The sequence below is a fragment of the Manduca sexta genome, chromosome 28 (genome assembly GCF_014839805.1).
Source record: "Manduca sexta isolate Smith_Timp_Sample1 chromosome 28, JHU_Msex_v1.0, whole genome shotgun sequence".
In the NCBI taxonomy this organism is placed as follows: domain Eukaryota; kingdom Metazoa; phylum Arthropoda; class Insecta; order Lepidoptera; family Sphingidae; genus Manduca; species Manduca sexta.
This window is the reverse complement of record NC_051142.1, coordinates 17,667,781-17,691,203: the sequence shown is the minus strand read 5'-3', so window position 1 is coordinate 17,691,203 and position 23,423 is coordinate 17,667,781. Positions and strand designations below refer to the sequence as shown.

Sequence of the window (23,423 nt, the reverse complement as noted above, 5' to 3'; positions counted from 1 at the left end):
TTTCACTAGCTTTGTTTTAAATAAGTACTGCCCCAGAATGATAACTGAACAAGTCAAAGGATCATGAAAATCAGTGCAAAATAAATTTCCAAGCAGTTTTGAAATGAAAAATAACAATGTAATGTTTTCAAAAACAGTATGTTTAGTCATTTTATTTGTTTTTTGAACCTTGTAACTACATTTCGAGATTGGGGCTTTAGGGTATCCTGTTTTATTTGATTTCATATATTATTGAGAGAGAATATGTTTATGTAAGCACTGGGAAGTTTTAAAATTCAATTCACTGTAATGCTTGCAAATAGTAGCTCTAATGGCAAGTGTGCGGCTAATTTAAAAATACAATGTCTCCATCTGATGGTATGCATGTCATTTTCTGTCTACAAACAATATTGAAGCCAGATCAACTAATCACACTACATAACAGCACAGCATGCATTACCTTGAGACATCTGTTAGGTATTAAGTTTTATAGAACCCCATTATTACAAAGCTGACTACAGTGTCCTAAGTGACTGAAAGAATCAAAGTTTGCAGTGGCACACTACTGCTTAGTGTGGAAAAAGATAATCACATATTATTGGTAACTGCTGGCTGCTATATATGTAGTTGGACATTCAAGTCTTGATAAAACTACTGACTGACTTGGTAAAACTGTGTTAATCATAGAGTATACAAATGTATTTGTTGGATAATATAAACAGAAACCTAAAATAAATTATAAAAACTTAAGTAGCTTCATTAATTTATCTTAATTGTGTAGATCATATCCATGAAGAAGCGCCCCGCCAGTTTTTTAGCAGGGGTGTTGCATCCATGCAGGTTGTCTCAGGATTAGGGGACTGGTACAAGTCTCGGTCACGAGCCATCAGTGGTTTGATGCCATCTAGTAATATGAAAAACGTTGCAAAAATCCTTCTATATGTCACGGAAGTTGCTCTACCTAATATTTGTGTTATTATTTATAGTCATTTTTTACAGAGTTAAAAAAAGTAGGAGGTTCTAATGTATGTCCTTTTTTTACCAATATTAAAATCAGCTTTAGATTTGTTTAGCTCTAAATCCATTTTAATTCCATTGCTATTGGATCTTGGAAGTTGAAGGTACAGAGAGAGAGAGATCCACAAAACTAAATACAATTAGAATGATTATAATTTTTGTATTGGTGTCAGTATAGATACAGATTATTGTTGTGAACCTTACATTTTGAAGATGCAGAAGAGAACTACTAAAAATGAAGTAGGATTTTGATGAGCTTTTGGTTTTAGTTCTGTTGGGTTTATTTCTTACTAACAAAACATAAAAACTTTACCAAAAATAAAACCTTGAAAAACCACAAAAACCAAAAAAAACTTGAAATACAATTTGGTGTACTTAATTAAAGATTATTTAATTATGCAAAAACTTAAAATTTTATTGAAAGTGCACAAAATTATGAACATAATAACACGACAAAAATTACATTGCCAGCTCTCATGTTGAAATTTACCATGTGGTTTATATAGGAGTGGGGTCAGACCACATGCATAAACACATACCGACATATAAACATCTATATGCTTACGCATTTTCTTATAAGTACTTACGCTATTACTAAATTATTAACCATGATTTATGTTTTTTATTTTATTTTATTTCTGTTTATATTGTCTCTATTATAAATTCGGTAATATTATTTGTACTAATAATAATTATTATAAAATACGAATACCGAACAAATAATAAATAAATATTAAAATTGTAGCAGAGCAACTATCTAGTGGTATCTTTACGCTCCTGAAAACTGATACTGTTATACTAAACTTTGTATTGATTATAATCCTATTTTTTTCCCTTACACGGTAAATTGTATATTTTCTGATGTTATTCATTGTAGTATGCGTGAGTAGAGAACTAGACAATAAGTGAATAGTGGGGCGAGTCATCGTGCACGATATTATTTCAGTACTTATAATAAAGCTGATTGTTATAAAGGTAGTTGGTATATTATTTGAGATTTCTCATCGACTTGTCATAAGAGCTCCTATTTATTTGTTTTTGCGTTGAATACACGAATATAAATTTGTAGTTAAACAATTTGTCTATTAAAAGCGTGTCAGTTGTAGGCAGTCTGTCAGTTTCCGCGCAATGGATTTAAACCCTCGAGTGATAACAATAACCGATGGAAGCGACCCTAGCCGCGGGGTGAACGTGTACTCGTACCCGTTGTGGTCGGAGGGGACCAACGGCGACGGCAGCGGCGGCGTCAGGCCGAGAAGGCCCGCGCTCTGTGACTTCGAGAATCGCTTGCGATGGGCAATAGAGCACAGTATTCCACCCGCAAATCAGAACCTAAGATGGATGTTGGAGTATTTTCCTCCGCCAATGCCTATAGCGGCAGTGTCGGGTAATTACCACCCAGTGTTACGTCCCCCTATAATTGAAATGCGGCCGCCCGGTGCACTGTGGCAACCAGTTGAACCGCGTCAAGTTGGAGAAGTCCGTCCGGCTAATGAAATTCGGCAGCTTGGTGAAACGCGGCAGGCTGTGGAAACGTTTCCGCCCAGTCAAATGCGACCATCATTTGAACCAGGTCCGGCTAGAGAATCGCATCAGCCTGATGAAACGCGACCGCCTGGCGAGATCGGCCCACTTGAAACACAGCCGGGTGTATCTGATGAACTAAACGATACCCGCCAATCTGGTGATGCTATTCAGCCGGATGAAACACACCAGACTGGTGAATCTCGTCAGCAAGATGGAACTGATCAGCTAGGTGGTTCTGTTCAGTCAAATGAAACACGCCAGTCTGATGAATTACCTCAGCAAAATGGATCAAGTCAGACTGGTGTATATCGTCAGCAAAATGAAACACGTCATACTGGTATGTATCGTGTATTAGATGATACACGGCAGCCATTTGACAGGCGTCAGCCATTCGACCGCCGTCAGCCTCTGGATAGGCGTCAGCCATTTCACCGGCGGCCCCCGAGCGCTAGGATTCGAGTAGATACGCGTCCTCTGCCGGAAAGGCGTCAGACTATGGACAATCGACAGCAATTTCGGAGACGTCAGCCAGGCGATAGGCCGCAAGGAGGTAATCGTCCCCCGGTTGAAGTACGTCATGTTGAATTCCATCCCTCCCTTGAGATGCGCCCGCCGTACGACTTGCCGACTTTTGAAATTCGTCACCCAGTGGACCCCGACGCGGATCTCCTTAGCGTTTCGCCGCAGCCGACGTCTGAAAATGAAGATGTTCTGACGGTATCATCAGGATCCAGTCCGGAGTACGATTACGAAGCCGATCGATGGAGTGTGTCGTCAGAACCCACCGATGAAGATTTTACGTAAATTGATGCTGTTTTTTATAGGTAATTTAAATGTTGTGGATGTTTCTGGGTGTTTCCGCTTTATGTTACTAAGCATGCGACATTGATTATAGTCTTGCTTAGCATAGTAAGTATGTATGTCTACTGTTGATCGAGAACTTCCGCAAACGGGAGACCTGCCACTAAGGCGCAATGAGGTGTCTAGAGCAAAATATCTCCAACATAAACGCTATTTAAATATTTTAAACAACAAATGCGTAAAAGTGATCTACACATATCGAATTATTGCTGTTACTATAAGTAATATTGATAATAGTGGGATTGTAATTGTTTATATCCTAACTGTGCTTGCGACTCCGCGTGGAATTTTATTTGCATTATTTTTTCATCCTCCTCTTTGCCTTGCTTTTTTAATTTTATATCCTTAATCTTAACAAAAATTTCGCTTACCATTAAAATCAATCGAGGATAGCAATTGATTATCTTTTTGTTACGTGACGCACAAAAACTTAACAGATTAGGTACTGTTTTTAGAATTTCTATAAGTTTGATATAAAACCGGTGTAATCAAATATCATAATAAAAGATTGCCCTGTTGCCAGGCCCTCTATACACTCACTACGTCTCGTACCTACCTCTCTGGTACATATACTACTCGTGCGGAAGCCGGTCGCCGCCGCGCGCCGCGCCTGCGCGCTTGCACGCGCTCGTGTGTGTGCACGCGCACGTTGTCTCGCCGGCGCTTGCCGTCGTCGTCGTCAGCGCCTTGAGGGATGTTACCGACTATAGGATTGTTAAAGGGTGACTAACATTTAACTATTATTATAAATGCGTGCCACGCTGATCCTGGCTTGAAGTGTTCTTTAAAATATCTATGTAAATCTAGGTATAAGTATTGTTTACTTTATCGAAATGTATCTAAATCCATCGAACGATTGGGTGATGTAATGGTTGCGGTGTGGCGGCAGCGCGTTGTTCGCGGCGGTGGGCGGTCCGTGCCTGTGGCTGTCGGCGGCGCTGAGTCCGCATGCGCTGACAGCGCCGTTGGTGTTCGGCTCGGGGCTCGCGGCCGCGCTCGCCGCGCCGCTCTGCACGCTCCTGCTCGTGAGTGCAAAACACCAGACTATTTATACTTTATACTGTCTATGCAGCATTTTACGTGAAACGAGTGAAATACGAGTTTATTATTCACTAGCTTCCGCCCGCAGCTTCGCCCGCGTGGATTTCGGACTTCAAAAATGGAGGAGGTGCTCAATTTGTCGGGGTGTTTTTTTAATGTATGGTGGTATGCAGGTGGTCCGATTGTCCGGTCAGGGTCTGATGATGGGATCCTGGTGAAATCGAAGGAAGCATATAGCATGATTCAGTATTCACGCGTGATGGCTTATTATTAGCGTATTTCATGTATAACTTTGGTGTTTCTATACCGATTTCTATGATTTTTTTTTATGGAATCTATACTATTATATAAAGCTGAAGAGTTTGTTTGTTTGTTTGTTTGTTTGTTTGTTTGAACGCGCTAATCTCAGGAACTACCGGTCCAAACTGAAAAATTCTTTTTGCGTTGGATAGCCCTTTGTTCGTGGAGTGCTATAGGCTATATATCATCACGCTATACCCAATAGGAGCGGAGCAGTAATGGCTAATCTCAGGAATTACCGGTCCAAACTGAAAAATTCTTTTTGCGTTGGATAGCCCTTTGTTCGTGGAGTACTATAGGCTATATATCATCACGCTATACCCAATAGGAGCGGAGCAGTAATGGCTAATCTCAGGAACTACCGGTCCAAACTGAAAAATTATTTTTGCGTTGGATAGCTCTTTATTCGTGGATTGCTATAGGCTATATATCATCACGCTATACCCAATTGGAGCGGAGCAGTAATGGCTAATCTCAGGAACTACCAGTCCAAACTGAAAAAATATTTTTGCGTTGGATAGCCCTTTGATCCCGGAGTGCTATAGGCTATATATCATCACGCTATGACCAATAGGAGCGGAGTAGTAATGAAACATGTTGCAAAAACATGGAAAAATTATTAGTTTCGAGATCTTCCGTTGCGTGCGCTGCGTAAACGGTTAAAGTTATGCAACAATGATGTATGACGGGATTGTTCCTCTTAAAAGTTCTAAAAATATATTATAAAACAAAGTCCCCGCTGCATCTGTCTGCCTGAACGTGTTAAACTCAAAAACTACCCAACGTATTAAGATGAAATTTGGTATGGAGACAGTTTGAGACCCTGGGAAGAACATAGGCTCCCGGGAAACTACTACTTTTATAACGGAAAACTTTAGCCTGAAAAACTTTATAACGCGGGCGGAGCCGCGGGCAAAAGCTATATTTAATAATGTTAACTTTTTTAATTAGGGATGACTGAGAGCAGCCCCGGATCTTGAATTTTTTTAAGGCGAGGCAAAATCTGGATAATGCCGCCCCTAACCACCTATATTTTTACTTTTGTCATCATCATCATCATTTCGCGCTCCGCGGGAAATAATTTATGTGTGTTATATACTGGTCTACCTTTTGCCCGCGGCTCCGCCCGCGTTATAAAGTTTTTCAGGCTAAAGTTTTCCGCTATATATTTTCCCGGAAGCCCCATGTTCTTCCCAGGGTCTCAAACTGTCTCCATACCAAATTTTATCCTAATACGTTGGGTAGTTTTTGAGTTTAACACGTTCAGGCAGACAAATTCAGCGGGGGACTTTGTTTTATAATAAATTTTTGTATAACTTTTTAAGAGGAACAATCCCGTCATACATCATTGTTGCATAACTTTAACCGTTTACGCAGCGCACGCAATAGAAGCTCTCAAAAATAATATATTTTCCCCGTTTTTGCAACATGTTGAAACTGTTACTGCTCTGCTCCTATTGGTCATAGCGTGATGATATATAGCTTATAGCACTCCAGGAACAAAGGGCTATCCAACATAAAAATATTTTTTCAGTTCGAACCGATAGTTCCTGAGAGTAGCCATTACTGAACCGCTCCTATTGGGTACAGTGTGATAATATATAGCACTCCACAAACAAAGGACTATCCAACACAAAAAGAATTTTTCAGTTCGAACCGGCAGTTCCTGAGATTAGCCATTACAGCTCCGCTCCTATTGGGTATAGCATGATGATATATAACCTATAGCACTCCACGAACAAAGGCCTATCCAACACAAAAAGATTTTTTGAGTTCGAACCGGCAGTTCCTGAGATTAGCCATTACTGCTCCGCTCCTATTGGGTATAGCGTGATGATATATTATAACCTATAGCACTTCACGAATACAGAGCTATCCAACACATAAATATTTTTTCAGTTCGAACCGGTAGTTCCTGAAATTATCCTTTACTGCTCCGCTCCTATTGGGTATAGCGTGATGACATATAACCTATAGCACGCCACGAACAAAGAGCTATCCAACACAAAAATAATTTTTCAGTTGGAACCGGTAGTTCCTGAGATTAGCCATTTCTGCTCCGCTCCTATTGGGTGTAGCGTGATGATATATAGCCTATAGCACTCCACAAACAAAGGGCTATCCAACACAAAAAGAATTTTTCAGTTTGAACCAGTAGTTCCTGAGATTAGAGCGTTCAAACAAACAAACAAACTCTTCAGCTTTATATAATAGTATAGAGTATAGATGTCGCAGTAGTCAAAGTTGCGTTAATGATGAGATGTGTATTCGTCTGCCAAGTTTGAATTTCCCGCCCTCTAAATTGTCAGGTATGTCGCCCGGGGCACGGGCCCTGGCTTGCCCCCCCCCTAGATCCGGGGCTGACTGAGAGTGTTATAAACGTAAGAGTAGACACATATAATGAGAAAGCTTCGAATTGCTAAGCTATCGGGAGTTACACGTGTTATTGTGAGTCAACCATAAAAGATAGACATATGCTGTCGTGGGATATTTTTTACATAATTTTAAGGAGAACATTTCCGTCATACATGATTTCTGTGTAGCTTTAACCATTAAGGTTGCACACGCGACGGAAGCTCAGAAAATGGAGTAACTTCTCCGGTTTTCCCAACATTTCCCTTCACTGCTCTGCTCCTATTAATTGTAGCGTGATGAAAAGTATACTATAACCAGCACAGGAGTATAAAAAATAATTGTATCAAGTTTCGTTAAAATCCGTCGAGTAGTTTTTGTTTCTATAACGGTTATACAGACAGACAGACAAAAATTTGACTAATTGCATTTTTGGCATCAGTATCGATCCCTAATCACCCCCTGATAGTTATTTTGGAAATATATTTCATGTACAGAATTGCCTCTCTACAGATTTATTATAAGTATAGAAAGTATAGATATAGATATGTAGATATAGAAGATTGTAAAATATTGTTTCGTTTTATGGTCCTGTACTTGTTCTCTGTGGTATCTGCTTAATAACCTTTAACCGTTTCTTTGGTGCTGTTTTCAAAATAAGCATACAATTCTATCGCACCTTGGAACAACACGTACCTACACGGTAGGTGCACCACTGGTTCAAGGGTGGTCCCTGTGTAAGTTAATATATTGCAGTGCGGTCGCTTCATCCTGCCGGCGCTGTCCCCGGCCGTGACGGGCGTGGTGTCGGTGGCGGTGCCGTACGCGGCGGGCGTGTTGTTCCCGTCGCGACAGGAGCCCGCCGCGAGCCGCCTGTGCGCTCTGCTGCTGCTCTACGTGGAGTCGTGCGACACGCTCACACACGCCGAGGGAATGCTCTACATGAGCGACGTCTTGGTCATCGTGGTGTTGGGTCAGTATTGTGGTGTAATTGTTTGTGAGCGAGTACAGTATTGGTGTATGAATGTGTCGGTGAGCACGTGGTGTGTCGGCGCAGAGCTGACGCAGCTGGTGACGAGCGCGGCGTGGTGCTGGGCGTGGTCGCGCAGCGCGGCGGTGGGCGCGGAGTGGCGCCTGCTCGCGCTCTGCGCCGTGCCCAAGGGGCGGCCGGGTGAGTCCCGCCGCAGTGACCTGTACACGCGACACTTGCGACTTAATCCTTTACCTCGCCGATGTGGTGACAGAGGCGGCGGCGGCGGCGGCGTGCGGGGTGTGGGGGCTGGCGTCGGTGCCGGCGGCAGTGCTGGGGCCGCTGCGGGTGGCGGTGCTGGCGGCGCTGGCGCCCGACGACTAGCTCCCGTCATACACGCGTTGCGATTCCGACCGAATCTTACATCTACTTCCAATTATTTTAAATAAGCCTAATGTTTCTCACTCGTCTCTGGCAAGGCTTGTTTTGACAATGTCAAGGAATCCTGTCAGGCGTTAGCTGTGTTCACTGTTCATGGATTGTGTCGCGTGTGGATGTAAACGACTGCTTTATTTTAAAATTTTAAAGCCCTTCTGATAACTTTGCGAGTGTTTATAAAACTTCTGACACATTGCACCGTGAGTAGTTATACTTTATTATAGAAAAAAAGAGAGCAATTTTATGAGTATTAGTGTGTAGAGGGCCTACATGAAGGTTTTTATCTATTTGTTATAGTGAGTGTACAAAAATATTTATAGTATATACAGGAACGTAGCAAGCAAGTGTGAGTCAAAAGTACTGGAGAAGTTTATCGACACTCCAAGCACTTTAAAAGTTTTTACGTTCCAGACAGAAACTAAAATAACTTATTTAAAATAGGCATATTTAGTTTGTCACTGGTATCAAATACAATACTATGAACCAAAGTCTACTACGACGAGAAAAAGTATCTTATGGATATAGTAGATCATTTCTAATGAAGGCTTCTGATACACTGTCTCGGACTCCAGAGGTTTGAAGTTAGTTGTAGTGGTCACTGTTTCTAGTTGTGTTACTTTTAGAAAGTACTACAACGGACATAAAAGGTTCCACGCACTTAGAAGTAATGACGTGAAGTAGAATCTAGTCATTCCAATAATAATAAGTTTTGATCTCGAGGGTTTAGCATTTAATTGTAAATCATTTTAATAATCCCATGGGTTTTAGCCACGTCTGACGTAGTAATGTTATACCTATTATGTAAGCAATTTAGTTAAATGTACCTAACGATTATAGAAGGAAGGTGCCCTTATGTCTACCATCTTATAGCACTGATTCTCAAATATGTATACAACAGCGCTAGCACTCTGCAGCTCAGTGGCAGAAATAGACGCCGTGAGCGCCGAGACCTTTGACGTGGTCAACGCATATCTGTACGTGGAATTAACTATATTATGTAAGTAGGAACAATTTTAAAGTTTTAAAATATTTTATTTATACCGATAAATGTTAGATTTAGAAACTGTATGTAACCACACAGAGGATGTTGAATATTACACGGGGTTTGATTACAAGTCTTAGATTGGCGCACCGAGACACCGAGACGCCGAGACCAATGAACGTCGTACCTATATGCAGCGGTGCATCCGGAAAGCGGGTGTTATGTTAGGAGCCAAAGTGTTAAATGTAACATACTTAGTTTTCGCACGAGGTGCTGGACTCTCGGAGGACTAACACGATGGGCGCCTCCCTTAGGCCACCACTTCCAACGTTACCTATTATATTAGTTAATATTCCCAAAAGCCGCGGATTTTGGTCGCATGCGCACATTTTAAACTTTGTATGTACTTATTTAAACCTATTATTAATTATCGTGTAGTTTTAAGAATATCGAGAATCGTGTTTTAACTGATCCCTGCGTCTGCGCCAAACACTCTTCTGTCCATTTAAAAATGAATGAAGAGAGACTGCGGCGCGGCGCACGCGCACCACTAGTGATCGCACAATGTATGTACATTTCACGTTAGATCAGAGTTCAATATACATTGGCTAGTAAAAGTTGAAAAAATGCGGGAAATTAAAAAAGTTACGATAAGGCAACACTATTGTTAAAAGAAACTTCAGTTAGCCGCTGACTGATTATAATGGTACGGTCAGCAACAAAAGTCGATGAACAAATACTAATTTACAAAACACCTAAACATTGAAACGGACCATAAATCACTTACCAAAGAAGAGTACAGATTAAGGTTATCATTTCAATGTTACAAAAGTCGCTAAACATTTTATTTGTGAGTTTTATAACTTGACAATGCATTAGTTGATGAATCTCATTATTGAATCTATACTTCTATACTATTATATGAAGCTGAAGATTTTGTTTGTTTGTTTGAACGCGCTAATCTCAGGAACTACCGGTTCAAACTGAAAAAATGTTTTTGTGTTGGATAACCCTTTGTTTGTGGACTGTTATAGGCTATACATCATCACGCTATGACCAATAGGAGCGGAGCAGTAATGAAACATGTTGCAAAAACTTATGGTAAATGATAATGATTAGGAAATATTGGAAACAAATTATATTCAACGACTTCTGTTGCTGACTGTACCACGTTATTGGGAAATATTCCTGAATTTTAATATTTTTTTTGCTTATTTTCTAGAAATATTTTGTTTTTCATAGAGTTTATAATAGCATCTAATGGTAGTATAAGAATAAAAATGTATTGTTTTCTTATTGTTTATGAATAGTGAATACCAATAAATGCTATGTCGTGCACAATATTAACGAAACTGTAACTAATTGCTAAAAAACTAATAGTAGTAGGTAGTTAGGTATGTATACAGTTGCATTTTTTCATTATTATGACTACCTATTTTCCTAGCCCTAGTTACCGTCTTATCAAGAGGTAAAAAGTTTGCAAATAATTCCAGTCTCAACTTTCATTAGCCAAACTCTACTGGGCTGATATATGAGGTATAGGTACATATTACATCATTCGTTTCGGGACAAGACTTGAGTATCGATACATTCCTTTCTTAGTATTTGATTTGATCTTATAAAACACCGTGATCTTCTTTTTCATAATATGATGTATGTATTATTTAAAATAAATTATTAACAAAAGCGATGTCTCGTAGCGATACCTAATGAATATTTAACAATTATTGTATCTTAATTCGTGTTAAATGAAATAAACGGATAAAGCTAAAATTTTGTTTTATTATATAATTATCACATGGTTGTTTATTCTACTTATTTATACATATATGTAATACACTTTTAACTAAAACAATTAGTTTTCATTGGAACAAGTTTGTTATGGACCTATTGCTCCAACGTCCGGTCGGTCGTCGGTACCTAAATATTTAAACATGATTGTAAAAAACGGAAAATACTAACAAACGGTAATCTGAGCAATAAATGCAAGTAAATGTGTTTGTACGGCCGAGTGTTGCCAACATCGACACTCGCTCTACTGGATTACCGATTAATAGCTTGTTTCCGTTGGGTCGAAATATTAACATCGAACCAAAAACTTTACCTACACAATAATTATTTTTTGGTCAAAAGTGTTATAAATACGACGTCTTACACTAATCTTAAATATTTAGAATAATTTAACAATCACAGTCATAGAACGGCCCGAGTGACCCCGGAGCCAACATGTGGAAGTACTTATACTAATAGTCGAGTAGCACTTTTTGACCTTAACTTACCGATTTATTTTTATTCGAGACTCAATATTTTTCTAAAAATATATAAGTAGTTTAACTGCTTTTGTTTGTAAGCGAATTATTATTCGTTTGAATAACAAATACATTTTTCGTACGTAATGTAAAGAAAAATATAGAGAATCAAGTTACGATTCAAAAATATTACGGGTACCTAATAACATTAAAAATCGGAACAGGTTCATAACTAATTCGTGTGTTGAATTATACAATTATTTAATCTATGGTCAAACATGGACAATAAGTTGTTAACACTATAGTCTAGTTGAACATTCATCTTAACGCTAAACGATTTTAATTTAAATTCGATAAATTATTTGTAATATCGATTTGGCAAGAGATGCAAAGCTCACTCTTTACACTACACTACAATATTTACTTCACTTATTTTAATTAAGTATATTTTACAAGGCACGTTATATTAAGGCACATATTTGCCTGTATTTGTACTAAAAGTGAGAGACTGCTCTTTTTTATGACAGAGATAATTAGGAAGTATATTTACTTATATTTTAATATTTTTTGTTATAAGTACTTTGATAGAATTTTGCGAGTCATTAAATAAGTCTGCGTTTAGAACAGCCTCTGTGACTTTAGCCGTAGTGTATAAAGCAAGCGACCCGCGGCCGAGGTCGAGTCGCGTCGCGTCGGCGCGGGGCTCAGCGCTCGGCGGGCGCCTGCTGCTGCAGCAGCTCCCAGTACAGGCCGCGCCGCCGCACCAGCTCCTCGTGCGACCCGCTCTCCGCCACCACGCCTGCCGCGGGAGGTACACATTAGTGTTATTGCACATGCGCACTGTGCACACTTGCACCGGGTGGCTAGTAGGCGTTACAGCGGGATGAGTTTATGTTAACTAAACTAAAACTAAATAGGAAAATACATTTCTGTAACTATAAGAAACCGATTCGACCTGAATAGCGCCACTGTCTCTCGAATAAACATGGCGTGGTAGCCAGCTGCTGTGGTTCGCGTATGATTGGGACGAGTGAGAGATTTCCGACGGCCCAGGGGCCAGACATCATCCCTCTTCACATTTTTGTTTTCATTCCTCTAAGACTGGCGGTTGTCCCATGAATCTTGTGATAGGTTTAACAGTAGTGTGGTCGCAGTGGTGCGAGTCGTTTGTAGTTACCTACACATATAACAGTGTCCGTAAGTGCATGGTCGGTACATACCCTTGTCGAGCACGCAGATGGTGTCGGCGTGGCGCACGGTGGCGAGCCGGTGCGCGATGATGATGGTGGTGCGGCCCTTGGACGCCTCCTCCAGCGCCGCCTGCACCACCTGCCACCGACCATTTTACAATTATTATAGTCTGCAATTAATGCTAGATGACTTCATAAGATTATCCGTTTTAGGTGTTAATATTGTCTAAGTTACTACATTACATCCATATTACCTTTTTACTGCCGATTAAAAACGACATAGGTATAACGCTTGTCATCTAGTACATTATAACGCTCGCGTGCACGGCGCCGGTATCTTATGTACCTACGTTTACTCACATCCTACCTGTTGCATTAGGTAACCACATGTAAAGTAATCGTATTTTTTCGAACAGCACGTGAGTGTGGGACTCTCACGATACGTTATCCCTCTTCACAACGTTACCGCACTGTTGCATTTATCTTAATATTTGTGTAAACCCGTTATCACTATAATGGCACGTAGTCCCGTACCTTCTCGCTAGCGGCGTCTAGCGCGGAGGTGGCCTCGTCGAGCAGCAGCACGCGCGGGTCCCGCACGAGGGCGCGCGCGATGGCGATGCGCTGCTTTTGACCGCCCGACAGCGACGCGCCGCCCTGACCCAGCCGGGTGTCGTAGCCCTGCCCAGACACAATTAACACCTAATTAAATGGCATTCACACTGAATTCCCGACACCGTGTTATACACTGCTTGTTAACCTAGTTCAGTCCAAATAAAATGTCGACCAACAAGAATCGTTACATGTCTCAACGTTATGGCGCCGAGCACTCACCAGCGGTAGTCCGGCGACGAACCCGTGCACGTTGGCCTGTTTGGCGGCCGCGATGACCTCGTCGAGCGAGACGCTACGCGCGTTGTCCCCGTAGGCGATGTTGTCGCGGATGGAGCGCTCGAACAGCGCGGGCTCCTGCTGCACCAGCCCCAGCTGTGCGCGCAGGCGCTGCAGCGGCACCGCCCGCTTGATGTCGCGTCCGTCCAGTGTCTGCGCACCCGATAAACGCGTTATACTACCTTCGTCGCTCAAGATCTCACTTAGGGAGTCAGTTAAACTTTCAATCGCAATCGAGTATTTGCACTTATTCGATATACCAAGTCAGTGTCTCGAATTCGAAACGTTTTGGAGAACACAAATCGTCGATGCGTTCAAATATTTTCTTACACGAAGCTTCAAATAAGGATAAGTGATTATAATAAGTAGAAACGTACCACGGTGCCGGCCTGCGGCTCGTAGTTCCTCATGAGCAGGTGCATGAGCGTGGACTTGCCGCAGCCGCTGGCGCCGACCAGCGCTACCGTGCGGCCCGGCTCCAGGCCGAGGCTCAGGCCGCGCAGCACCGGCGCGCCCGGACGCGTCGGGTAGCTGAACTGTACCTCCGAGAACTGCACCGCGCCTGTGGCTGACTGAAAACATAAATATTATGTTTCTAGTATAGCTAAATACTCTGGCCATAGGATTGTAATCGTTTAAACACGATTAGGTTTAATATTATAATAATGAATAAATAGTTGTCTCACCCATCCCGGGTCGTCGTGTGCGGTGGGCTCGGTGTCGATGAGCGGTTTGCGCGCGAGCGCGTTGATGATGCGCGCGCCGGAGCGCCGCGCCGCAGCGAAGTTCGGCGCGAACGACAGCGCCTCGGCCAACATCCACGCGCCATAGATCAGCGCCTCCGACACCCTGGGAACATTTTTTTTAAACATTTAATAATTTAATTTTAAACATAACAATATTATATGTTTCAATATTTGAAACAATATGTTTGAAGAAATAATAAATCTGTATTGTAATAATAAACTTACAATATGGCGTATTCATACTGCAGGTCGTCCCTGGCGATGAGGTATCCGCCGTAGGCGAGCGACACGGCGTACCCGAGCGTGGGCGCGCACAGACACAGTCCGTACACGGCGCCGCGCACGCGCCGTGACCACGCGCCGCTCTGCACCGCCTCCTCCAGCGCGCGCGAGTACCGCGACAGGATTGTCTGCTCCACGCCTGCCTCGACGACAAACATATTTTCACACACTTTACCACAACTTCTACACATAAAACCGGACAAAAGGAAAAGGAATATTTGCAGAATTTGATCGATTCCGCTGTTATAGATAAATAAGTGCACCACACATATATTGTATCAGACGCGACTCACCTAGACTTTGCACGGTCCTGATGTTGATGACGGCCTCGGTGGCGAGCCTCGCGGCGGTCTCCAGCGAGCGCCGCTCCTTCACCTCCGTGCGCTTGTTGATGTACCCCTCCAGGTAGATGCCGCCTATCACCTGCATCACACAACATCTTAATTCATAAGAAGCTGTATTCATGTATGTATGTATTGTAATGTAGAGGCATCGGATATAAATTCATATATGAAGAATGCGCCACGTTAGCTCGTTCGAAATTGCGTTCCCGGAGTAAGCAAGTGTATTTGCACCGCATGAGCTAGGCTGGCGTGAAAGATATTTTGTAAATCGTTGGTGATCAGGTGCCATGCCACTCACTTACTTATTGTCATTCCCGAAGGTATAAAATAGAGACTCACGCAAGGCACGCTGAGCAGACTGACGAGCGTCATCTTCCAGGAGTAGGCCATGGCGAGGCTCACTCCGATGACCATCGTGCTGACGCCCTGTAGCACCGTACCCAGACGAGTACCTATCGTGGAATACATTACATATTATCAGCACCTATCTGATTTGAATTACAACTTAGTAGTTAGTAGGTACCTAATGAAGATGGATATGGAAACCTTTTTTTAAGTTCCATTAGATAGTCAACAAAATTTGAGATTGCTCCCTATAATTTTTCGCGAAGACATTTATAAGCTAGTTAAATACGAGCGTCACTGACCAGTGGCTCCCTGCACGGCGGCGCAGTCGGTCGCGAGTCGGGCACACAGTGCGCCCACCGAGTTGTTGGGCTGGTCGAACCAGCCTTGCTCCTGGGGGAGAAGATACATTATAATCCTATATGCTTGTGTAAAATGGAATGGACAGACGTTTATAGGTAACGCTGAGTTCAGTAGCTATACTTATAGAAACCTACCGATCGTGCGGAACAGTCTTACCTGTCGCAGGAAGTTGCCGAAGGTTTGTACTCGGAGGCGGTCGGTGAGGCGCGCGCCGGCGAGGTTGAAGAGTCGCGTCTGCAGGAACGTGACCAGCGCGCACGCCGCCGCCGCGCCCGCGAACGCGCCTGCGTACACGCGCGACTGCGCCACAATCAACGCGCCATCCTCCAGCGCGAACATCTGCACCACGCCACAACTACTCAAACAGGGGCCAACACCGGCACTCGACACTACCGTCTAGTTCCACCAACAGAGCTAGTCACTCACACCTATCAAAACCATACTGCATTTACTACTCACCCCGTATAGCTTCGAGAACAGCAATGCGAAAATAGGCATGGTCGCTCCGACGAGGAAGGAGGCGATCCCTCCGCCCAGCAACAGCGGCCACTCGGGCTGGTTGAGCCGCAGTAGCGCCAGGGTCGACACCTCGGGTTCGGCCTGCTCCTCCGGGGTCTCCTCGGGTTCCTGGGAAGTAATTTTAAATAAGAGCACTGGTAATAAACCATTTTGGTGGAAAGATAGTGCAGAAAAAGTAGGTAATCACTTACAGCATAGGTGAGAAGGTCTGGGGGCACGGCGATGTGAGCGGACGACACGGAGCCCAGCCGGCGACTCGACCGGATGATTGACTCTGCACACGGGAATATTGATTAATAGTAGCAATATATTATATATCCTAATATGTACCAATAGGCAATTGAAACCATTGAGTAAGATCCTATATAAGTATTTCTCAAAATAAATTGTAACATTATTTTTTATGAAATGTTAATACGATTTTATCAGTCTCCTCTATTTTTTCTTTTGTTTTAATACATTCAATCTGTATGTTATGTGGTAGAACTAATGTATTAAGACCAATACTCGTATACGTGTGCATTGTATCTGAGCGTCTCACCTCGCAGGCGCGTGGACTCCCTGCTGTAGGAGCGGCGCAGTCTGCTGGCGGGGGGCTCCTCCCGCGGCTCCTCCGCCGGCTCCAGCACCTCTTCCTCCTCGGTGCTTTCCGTCGATAGTGTTGTCGCTATACTTCTAAACAAAATATGTTCAGCGATCACTTAAAATATCATATCTTAACCTTTTACTATTTATATGAGACAGTTACACGATCCGGTTGTTTGCTCGGTGTTCGTACACCGTCTATAATTCGTAGCAGTGCCAAAATAAAGATAAGGATTTTTAAGAAATTAAATGTCAAGCGGGCAGTCGTTCCATTAGATCAAATGACCTTCGCATCGTATCATAATGGCGTTTATTTATAGAAATAGACAAGTCGGTGGTATTCACAAACGAGCTTACAAAGCATTACCATACGAAGATGCGTCATTTAATAAGTTTTTAACAGTAAGTGACGTACTTGTTAGTGAGGTCGTCATTGACGAGCTTCCAGTACAGTCCCTTCTTGGCGAGCAGCTCGTCGTGCGAGCCCTGCTCCAGCACCGCGCCCTGCTCCATGTACACGATGCGCGTCGCGTTCACCACCGTCGATAGTCTGATCACAATAACGACATAATATTTACATCCACCATCCACCCTGAACACCACAAGGACGGAAGCCAACGGAATAGTCACAATAGTACAAATAATATATATAATCAGTTTAAGTCTAACCTGTGCGAGACGACTAGCGTGGTGCGACCGACGCTGGCGGCGTCCAGAGCTGCTTGCACCTACATTAACAAATAGCGTAAAGTTATTCCCACGTAATACTTATTGTGTTATGTGTTGCGTGGCGTGCGTCGCACCTGTCTCTCGGCGGTGGGGTCCAGCGCGGAGGTGGGCTCGTCCAGCAGCAGGATGGCGGGGCGGCGGATGACGGCGCGCGCGATGGCGATGCGCTGCTTCTGTCCGCCCGACAGCGACGCGCCGCGCTCGCCCAGCACCGTGTCGTAGCCCTACGACATCATTTACCAATAATTATCATTTGTGGTGGTGCTGGTGGTACTATATGTATTGTACCTTTTATATAATGCTTAGCAACTCACGTTGACAAGTTTGGTGATAAACTGATGCGCGTGCGCAGTCTTGGCAGCCGCGATGATCTCATCCTCGCTTACACCATCCATACCGAACGCAATGTTCTCGCGGATAGTGCCCGCGAACAACACCGGCTCCTGGCCCACCACACCTGCACACCCAATAACTATTTCTTTAAAGTTTAATATAATTTTTTGACAACGGATTCTTGGTTTTTGTTAATATCCAACTTATTTAGAACGGAGTTAGTGGATTAAGTTCTAAAATCAAGTGTACCTAACACCCACCTATACTGCGTCTATAGTGATGCAGATGCAACGATTCCAGTGGGCGACCGTCGACGAGCACGCGTCCGCTGTCGGGAGAGTACAGCCGCTGCGCTAATTGCAGGAGAGTAGACTTTCCGCAACCGGAGCCTCCAACCAGGGCCACTGTCTCTCCGGGCGATACTTGCAGCGTTAGACCACGCAGTACCTATAATGACATACGTTTAACGTTATACACAAATATTTTGTTGTAGTTTAAACTGACTATAACAGTTTTACCAGATATTGTAAGTATGTATAAATTAAGTTAGTTTCTAACCTTAACGTCTGCCCGGCTGGGGTAGTTGAAGTATATGTTATCGAAGAGTATGTCCCCTTGGAAGCGCGGCTTGTCGCCGGTACTATTCAGCGCGTCGATGGCAGAGACGCGGCGTAATAGTTTGAACAGTGGGCGAGCCGCGCCGCGCGCCGCCGAAAACACTTCCAGGTGCGGGTGGCACATGGTGATGTTCTGAGCTGACATGAACGTGCAGAACAGCACCTGCACATCACAGCCACATCACATTAGCACTGCCCTCGTCCACGCTATCATGACATGTGTTCTTATAATATAGAGTAGAGTTGTCGGGTAGCGTTGTGCGTACTCACCGTGACCATGACCCCGGGGTGGTACTGCTGCTGGTCGGGCGGCAGATCCATGTCGCGCACGCACAGCACCGCGCCGTACGCGAACACGATCGCGTTGAGCGAGTAGGTGAGCAGCCAGCCGAGCCCCGCGCCCGCGCCCGCCCACAGCCCGCGCCGCCGCGCCATCGCCGCCGCCGGGCCCAGCGCCTCCGAGTACCTACACGATGAGTATCATACATTCCTAACACGTTGAGACAAAAGTAACTACATCAGCTACTTAATCATTCCGATGTTGAAGTACGCAATGCTCGCCGCAGTACTAGGTGACAACCACACTCACCGTTTGACCTCCAGCTCCTCACCGGCATATGCCCGGACCGTCCTAATGGCGGAGAGCACCTCCTCCACGACGCGGCCCGCCGCCCCGTACGCCACCACTTCGTGCGCTGAACACTTCGTTTGATACTGTAACATGCAGGTTAATCTATGGAGTTCTGATTTCTTATGTAGGTAGAACTTTATTTTTATTGCTTTGAATGACGAGACGAGCTTGCCGTTCGTCTGATAGAAGCGAAACGACCCATAAACAATAAACACCATCCAACACCTTGAATTGGAACTTTATAACTCCTGACAAAAGGGACGTTATTAGAAGTTTTACATAAATTAGATTTTGAAAACAATAATATCCGGTTTACAACATTGTATCCGATTTACAAGTACCCTATATAGATATAGATGACATTAGAATAGTGTTGTGAGGCGTACAGCATGACTGTTGTTACCTTAGCGACCACCGCGGCGACCACTATAGACACTGGCACCACGCTCAAGCCGGCCAGCGTGAGCTCCCAACCGTACGCGAGTGCTAGCCCGCCGCCGCACACCACCGACCCGGCCAGGTAAGACGTCATCACCACGTGCTCGCCTACTCCCTGGCGCAGCTTCTCTATGTCTCTGCGGAGAATATTATAGCCCATAAACATCCCCGCGCGAAACTGTCATATCAGAAGAATTATGTATCACGGATGTATTTTTTTGAATGCTTTAAATGACGAGATGAGTTTACCATTCGCCTGATGGTAAGCGATATGACTGCCCATAAACAGTAGAAATACCATCCAACACCTTGAATTCCAAAGTATTGTTTGGCTTTGCATGCATTGGTGAGTCTTTAAGGAAAAAAGAGCTAGGGCGGTTATTTTCAACCACTAGCAATAGGTATTTAGTAAGCGAAATGCGAAATAAAAGCTATCACTGTTTACTTTCTTTCAGTCTGTGTATTAGACAGGTTTGTCTAGCCCTGGCTCACCTAAGCTATACAGAAAATTTTAAATTCACTCTTCCGAATATAAAATAAGTATTTAACACATATAAGAAACTCTATCAGCTTATTTTTAGACGTTAAAGACTTCCAGAGAGCTTCCTACAGAATAAATGATGACTTCTAAACAAGTGTCTGCTGTTAGAATAGTACTTACTCAGTGAGCGTGGAGGCGAAGTTCATGGTGGTGTTGGTGTCGAAGAAGGCGAGCTCCTGGCTGATGACGGAGCGCAGCAGGCGCATGCGCACACGAGACACCTGCACCATTCATACCATAATTCAAAAATATTAATAATGCGTTATAGTGCCGTTGCTGTTTCTGAAAATACTTGTTCATCATATACAGACAATATTCACCAGAACTTTGTATTCATATCATTCATTGAAATTATTAATCGTACCTACGCAAATATCGAAACATTCATTCGTGATCAATTTATTAATCGTATTAGTAAAAACAAGATTCATTTTTATAAATGGAAAGATAGTGTGCCATTGATGTGGAAAAAACTAATATTAGTTGTGAAATAAAATATATTTTTTTAAACGTTGATAATATTAGGTTAATCGCAGTATGAGACATGTACCTTTGCTTTTCTTGCGCGTGAAATAAAAAATATATTTTTACCTCAGCGTTGTTGCCAATTTTAATTTCTTGAAATGATTATCTACCTTCCACTTAATTTCAAATAACTAAGTACTTTAAGTTATCTACCATTAATAATGAAGTTATTGTATATTGAAGGTTATATCTTTCATTTTACGTCTTTCCCTCCTGCGGGTATTCTTTGGGACGACAAGGTAAGAATTTAAAATGTGCATAGATCTATGCAATTGTTAATAAAGTAAACCATGCAAATGCTGTCACGGGTGCTTTGGATAGTTGATGACGTAGCAGTAGAACTCACCATCCTGGCAGCGGCCCAGTTGGCAAGCGTGACGGCAGAGGCGGCGCTGAGGAGCTGCGCGGCCATGATGGCCAAGCTCGCCAGGCCGAACGCCACAGAGTCTTCCACCAGCGCGTCCATATGCAGCGAGCGGTTGCCTGTCGGCCTGCACCGAGAATATTAATAATAAATATGTAATACCAATTACCTACACATAACTAGTATTTTTACCTGTTTCAATGATTTTATTAAGGATAAGATATTTATATGGACTGCACGACGAGTGACGTAACAAGCAGATCGCTTGCCTTTCAATACCATTACATTATAGTCTTCTCCGAACATTGTACTGTAGTAAGATGTTACCACATTAAACCTTAATGCTGGTAATGTTCGGTAATAAAATTTACAGCGTCTTTTAAATCACAAACACAATTAGGCTTAAAGTTTGCTCACTGCTGGTAGAAAAACATAAGTAAAGCATTTCGTGATAAGTATATTTAACCGGAGTATTGATAATTATTAGAGAAGGTAAAGGCTTGTATGTAAAATTGAAATGTGTCAGGTGTTAAGTCTGTTATGTGTGTGTCGTGTATTGTGATGTAGATACTGACAGTTGCCTGCCGCCCCCGAAGAGTCCGAGGATGTGTGCGTGCGGCGTGGTGGGCGCGGCGCGGTGCCGCTGCACGAACAGCGAGGTGAGCTCCCCGTAGACCAGCACGGCCGCCACCAGCGCGCACGAGCTCAGCCACGACAGCACCACGCCCGTCGCCGTCACCGCGCGCTCCGCACCCGTCGCGTACCGCCACTGACAACAACACACCGCTCAGGTAACAACACTATAACCATTCTCAAATTCATTAAGTACATACTACTTACGCTGCTATTGTGTATATTGGCCCGACAAAGTGACTGTGTTCTTATTCATGGTAATCGTAGTTATAGGATATACATAATATTATATTTAACTCGTTTAAACCGTTCAACATTATAAAGGGCAACACGTTGGCCGTCAAATAATATCTAAACGGAATGTACCCGTGAGCCCTTATACATATAATAAACGTAGTCATTGAACCAGAGCTAGTGTTTTATTATATAAATTATAATTACGTTCTCAACATTACAAAAGTTTCCGGGTTGTCGCGTAGGTCTAAGTTTTGGAGGGCTGCAGCAGGTAGCCTTCAACATTTCGCACGACATCGCGGCGGTCACTGGCGCTTTATTTCGTGTGACTCGTGGCTGACACATTGTTTGCTCGCTACACAGTAATTACATCTGCAGACATTTCGTGTACGCATCATAGTGACGGGCGAGTGTATGTTAGATGGTCGGATTGATGGAGGTTGTGCGACTTATTTCCTTTACTACCTTTCTGCAAGCAAAGGGACAGGAAGACAGCTGGGCTCCTTCCAGAGATTCGAAAAAGACATAATTATGACTCTTCTACACCTCGACTAATTTATTGCAATTAATAGGGTTTTAATTGGAACGTTTTAAATATGTAAGTATATTACCTACGTTCTTTTATTTTATTCAATCCCTAAATAAGAGACCTTGTAAATATTATAAATGTAAATAATATTCCGTGCAGATGACTCACTAGCATGCCTTGTCACAAAACAATTTGGTAAATATTTTAATTAATGAAAAACATCCAAATGGTTTATGGTATTCTGAGTCGTTATATGTACATACATACAAGTGATCACGTGTAGCCGATAAGCCCGTAACGATGCATTACTTAAGCGTACAGTTTACATTAGACGCGGGACCATTAATTTATAAGTATGATAAATATATCGCAGCAATTATACTCATAATATAATAATAATTGACCCGTTTATTGTATTAATAACGAAACATAAAATAAATAAAAACACACATACACACACGCCTTTTATGCCAGGAGTAGGCAAACCCGCCATCACTTTGCTCGACCCGAGGATCGAACCCGGGACCTCAGTACTGTAATCGTACCGCAGTGTAACTACGCCACCGAGAGAGTCAAGAAATAACATATTTAAACAAACTGCAAGCAGTGGTTTATATTCTTTTTATATTATATTTGTTTTTTTTAAGCCGAAGATACGTAAGGTATAGCTAATTGATCATTGCATATAACCGACGGCAAAGGGTCTGAGGGTATTGTAATTATCGTATTTATCATTTATCATTGCAGAGCCAGACTGAGTGGGTATTATCGTGAGGCGAGGTTCAGTTCAGGTTTCAGGTTCAGTTCGCGGAGCTTACTGCAGTCGCATGAAGAGATGGGAGCTTAGCCTGAGCTCGTACTGGGCATA

At 43.1% G+C, this 23,423-nt stretch overlaps 2 protein-coding genes across 3 annotated transcripts; one reads left to right on the top strand and one right to left on the bottom strand.

Annotated features, from left to right (window-relative positions):
- Positions 1-3,164: 3,164 nt before the first annotated feature.
- Positions 3,165-10,253, top strand: LOC119190972. Of its 2 annotated transcripts, XM_037444622.1 has the most exons (5): positions 3,165-3,347; positions 3,908-4,106; positions 4,274-4,409; positions 7,834-8,050; positions 8,135-10,253. In XM_037444622.1, the coding sequence occupies exons 1-5, from the start codon at positions 3,311-3,313 to the stop codon at positions 8,494-8,496; spliced, it is 951 nt and encodes a 316-aa protein (XP_037300519.1). In that variant the 5' UTR covers positions 3,165-3,310; the 3' UTR covers positions 8,497-10,253. The 2 variants fall into 2 exon arrangements, with proteins under 2 accessions (XP_037300519.1, XP_037300518.1); XM_037444621.1 differs by having other exon boundaries at positions 7,834-10,253.
- Positions 10,254-11,229: 976 nt separating this feature from the next.
- LOC115447029 (multidrug resistance protein homolog 49) lies at positions 11,230-21,948 on the bottom strand. The gene is made up of 26 exons (XM_037444620.1): positions 21,735-21,948; positions 21,142-21,286; positions 20,391-20,491; positions 19,695-19,866; positions 19,250-19,374; positions 18,931-19,126; positions 18,602-18,823; positions 18,304-18,490; positions 18,025-18,167; positions 17,785-17,934; positions 17,651-17,709; positions 17,397-17,531; positions 16,938-17,071; positions 16,588-16,670; positions 16,337-16,504; positions 16,034-16,216; positions 15,817-15,907; positions 15,509-15,621; positions 15,119-15,248; positions 14,769-14,964; positions 14,484-14,646; positions 14,175-14,369; positions 13,741-13,950; positions 13,441-13,587; positions 12,937-13,045; positions 11,230-12,515 (listed from the first exon to the last, which is right to left on the bottom strand). The coding sequence occupies exons 2-26, from the start codon at positions 21,259-21,261 to the stop codon at positions 12,421-12,423; spliced, it is 3,627 nt and encodes a 1,208-aa protein (XP_037300517.1). The 5' UTR covers positions 21,262-21,286; positions 21,735-21,948; the 3' UTR covers positions 11,230-12,420.
- Positions 21,949-23,423: the final 1,475 nt, after the last annotated feature.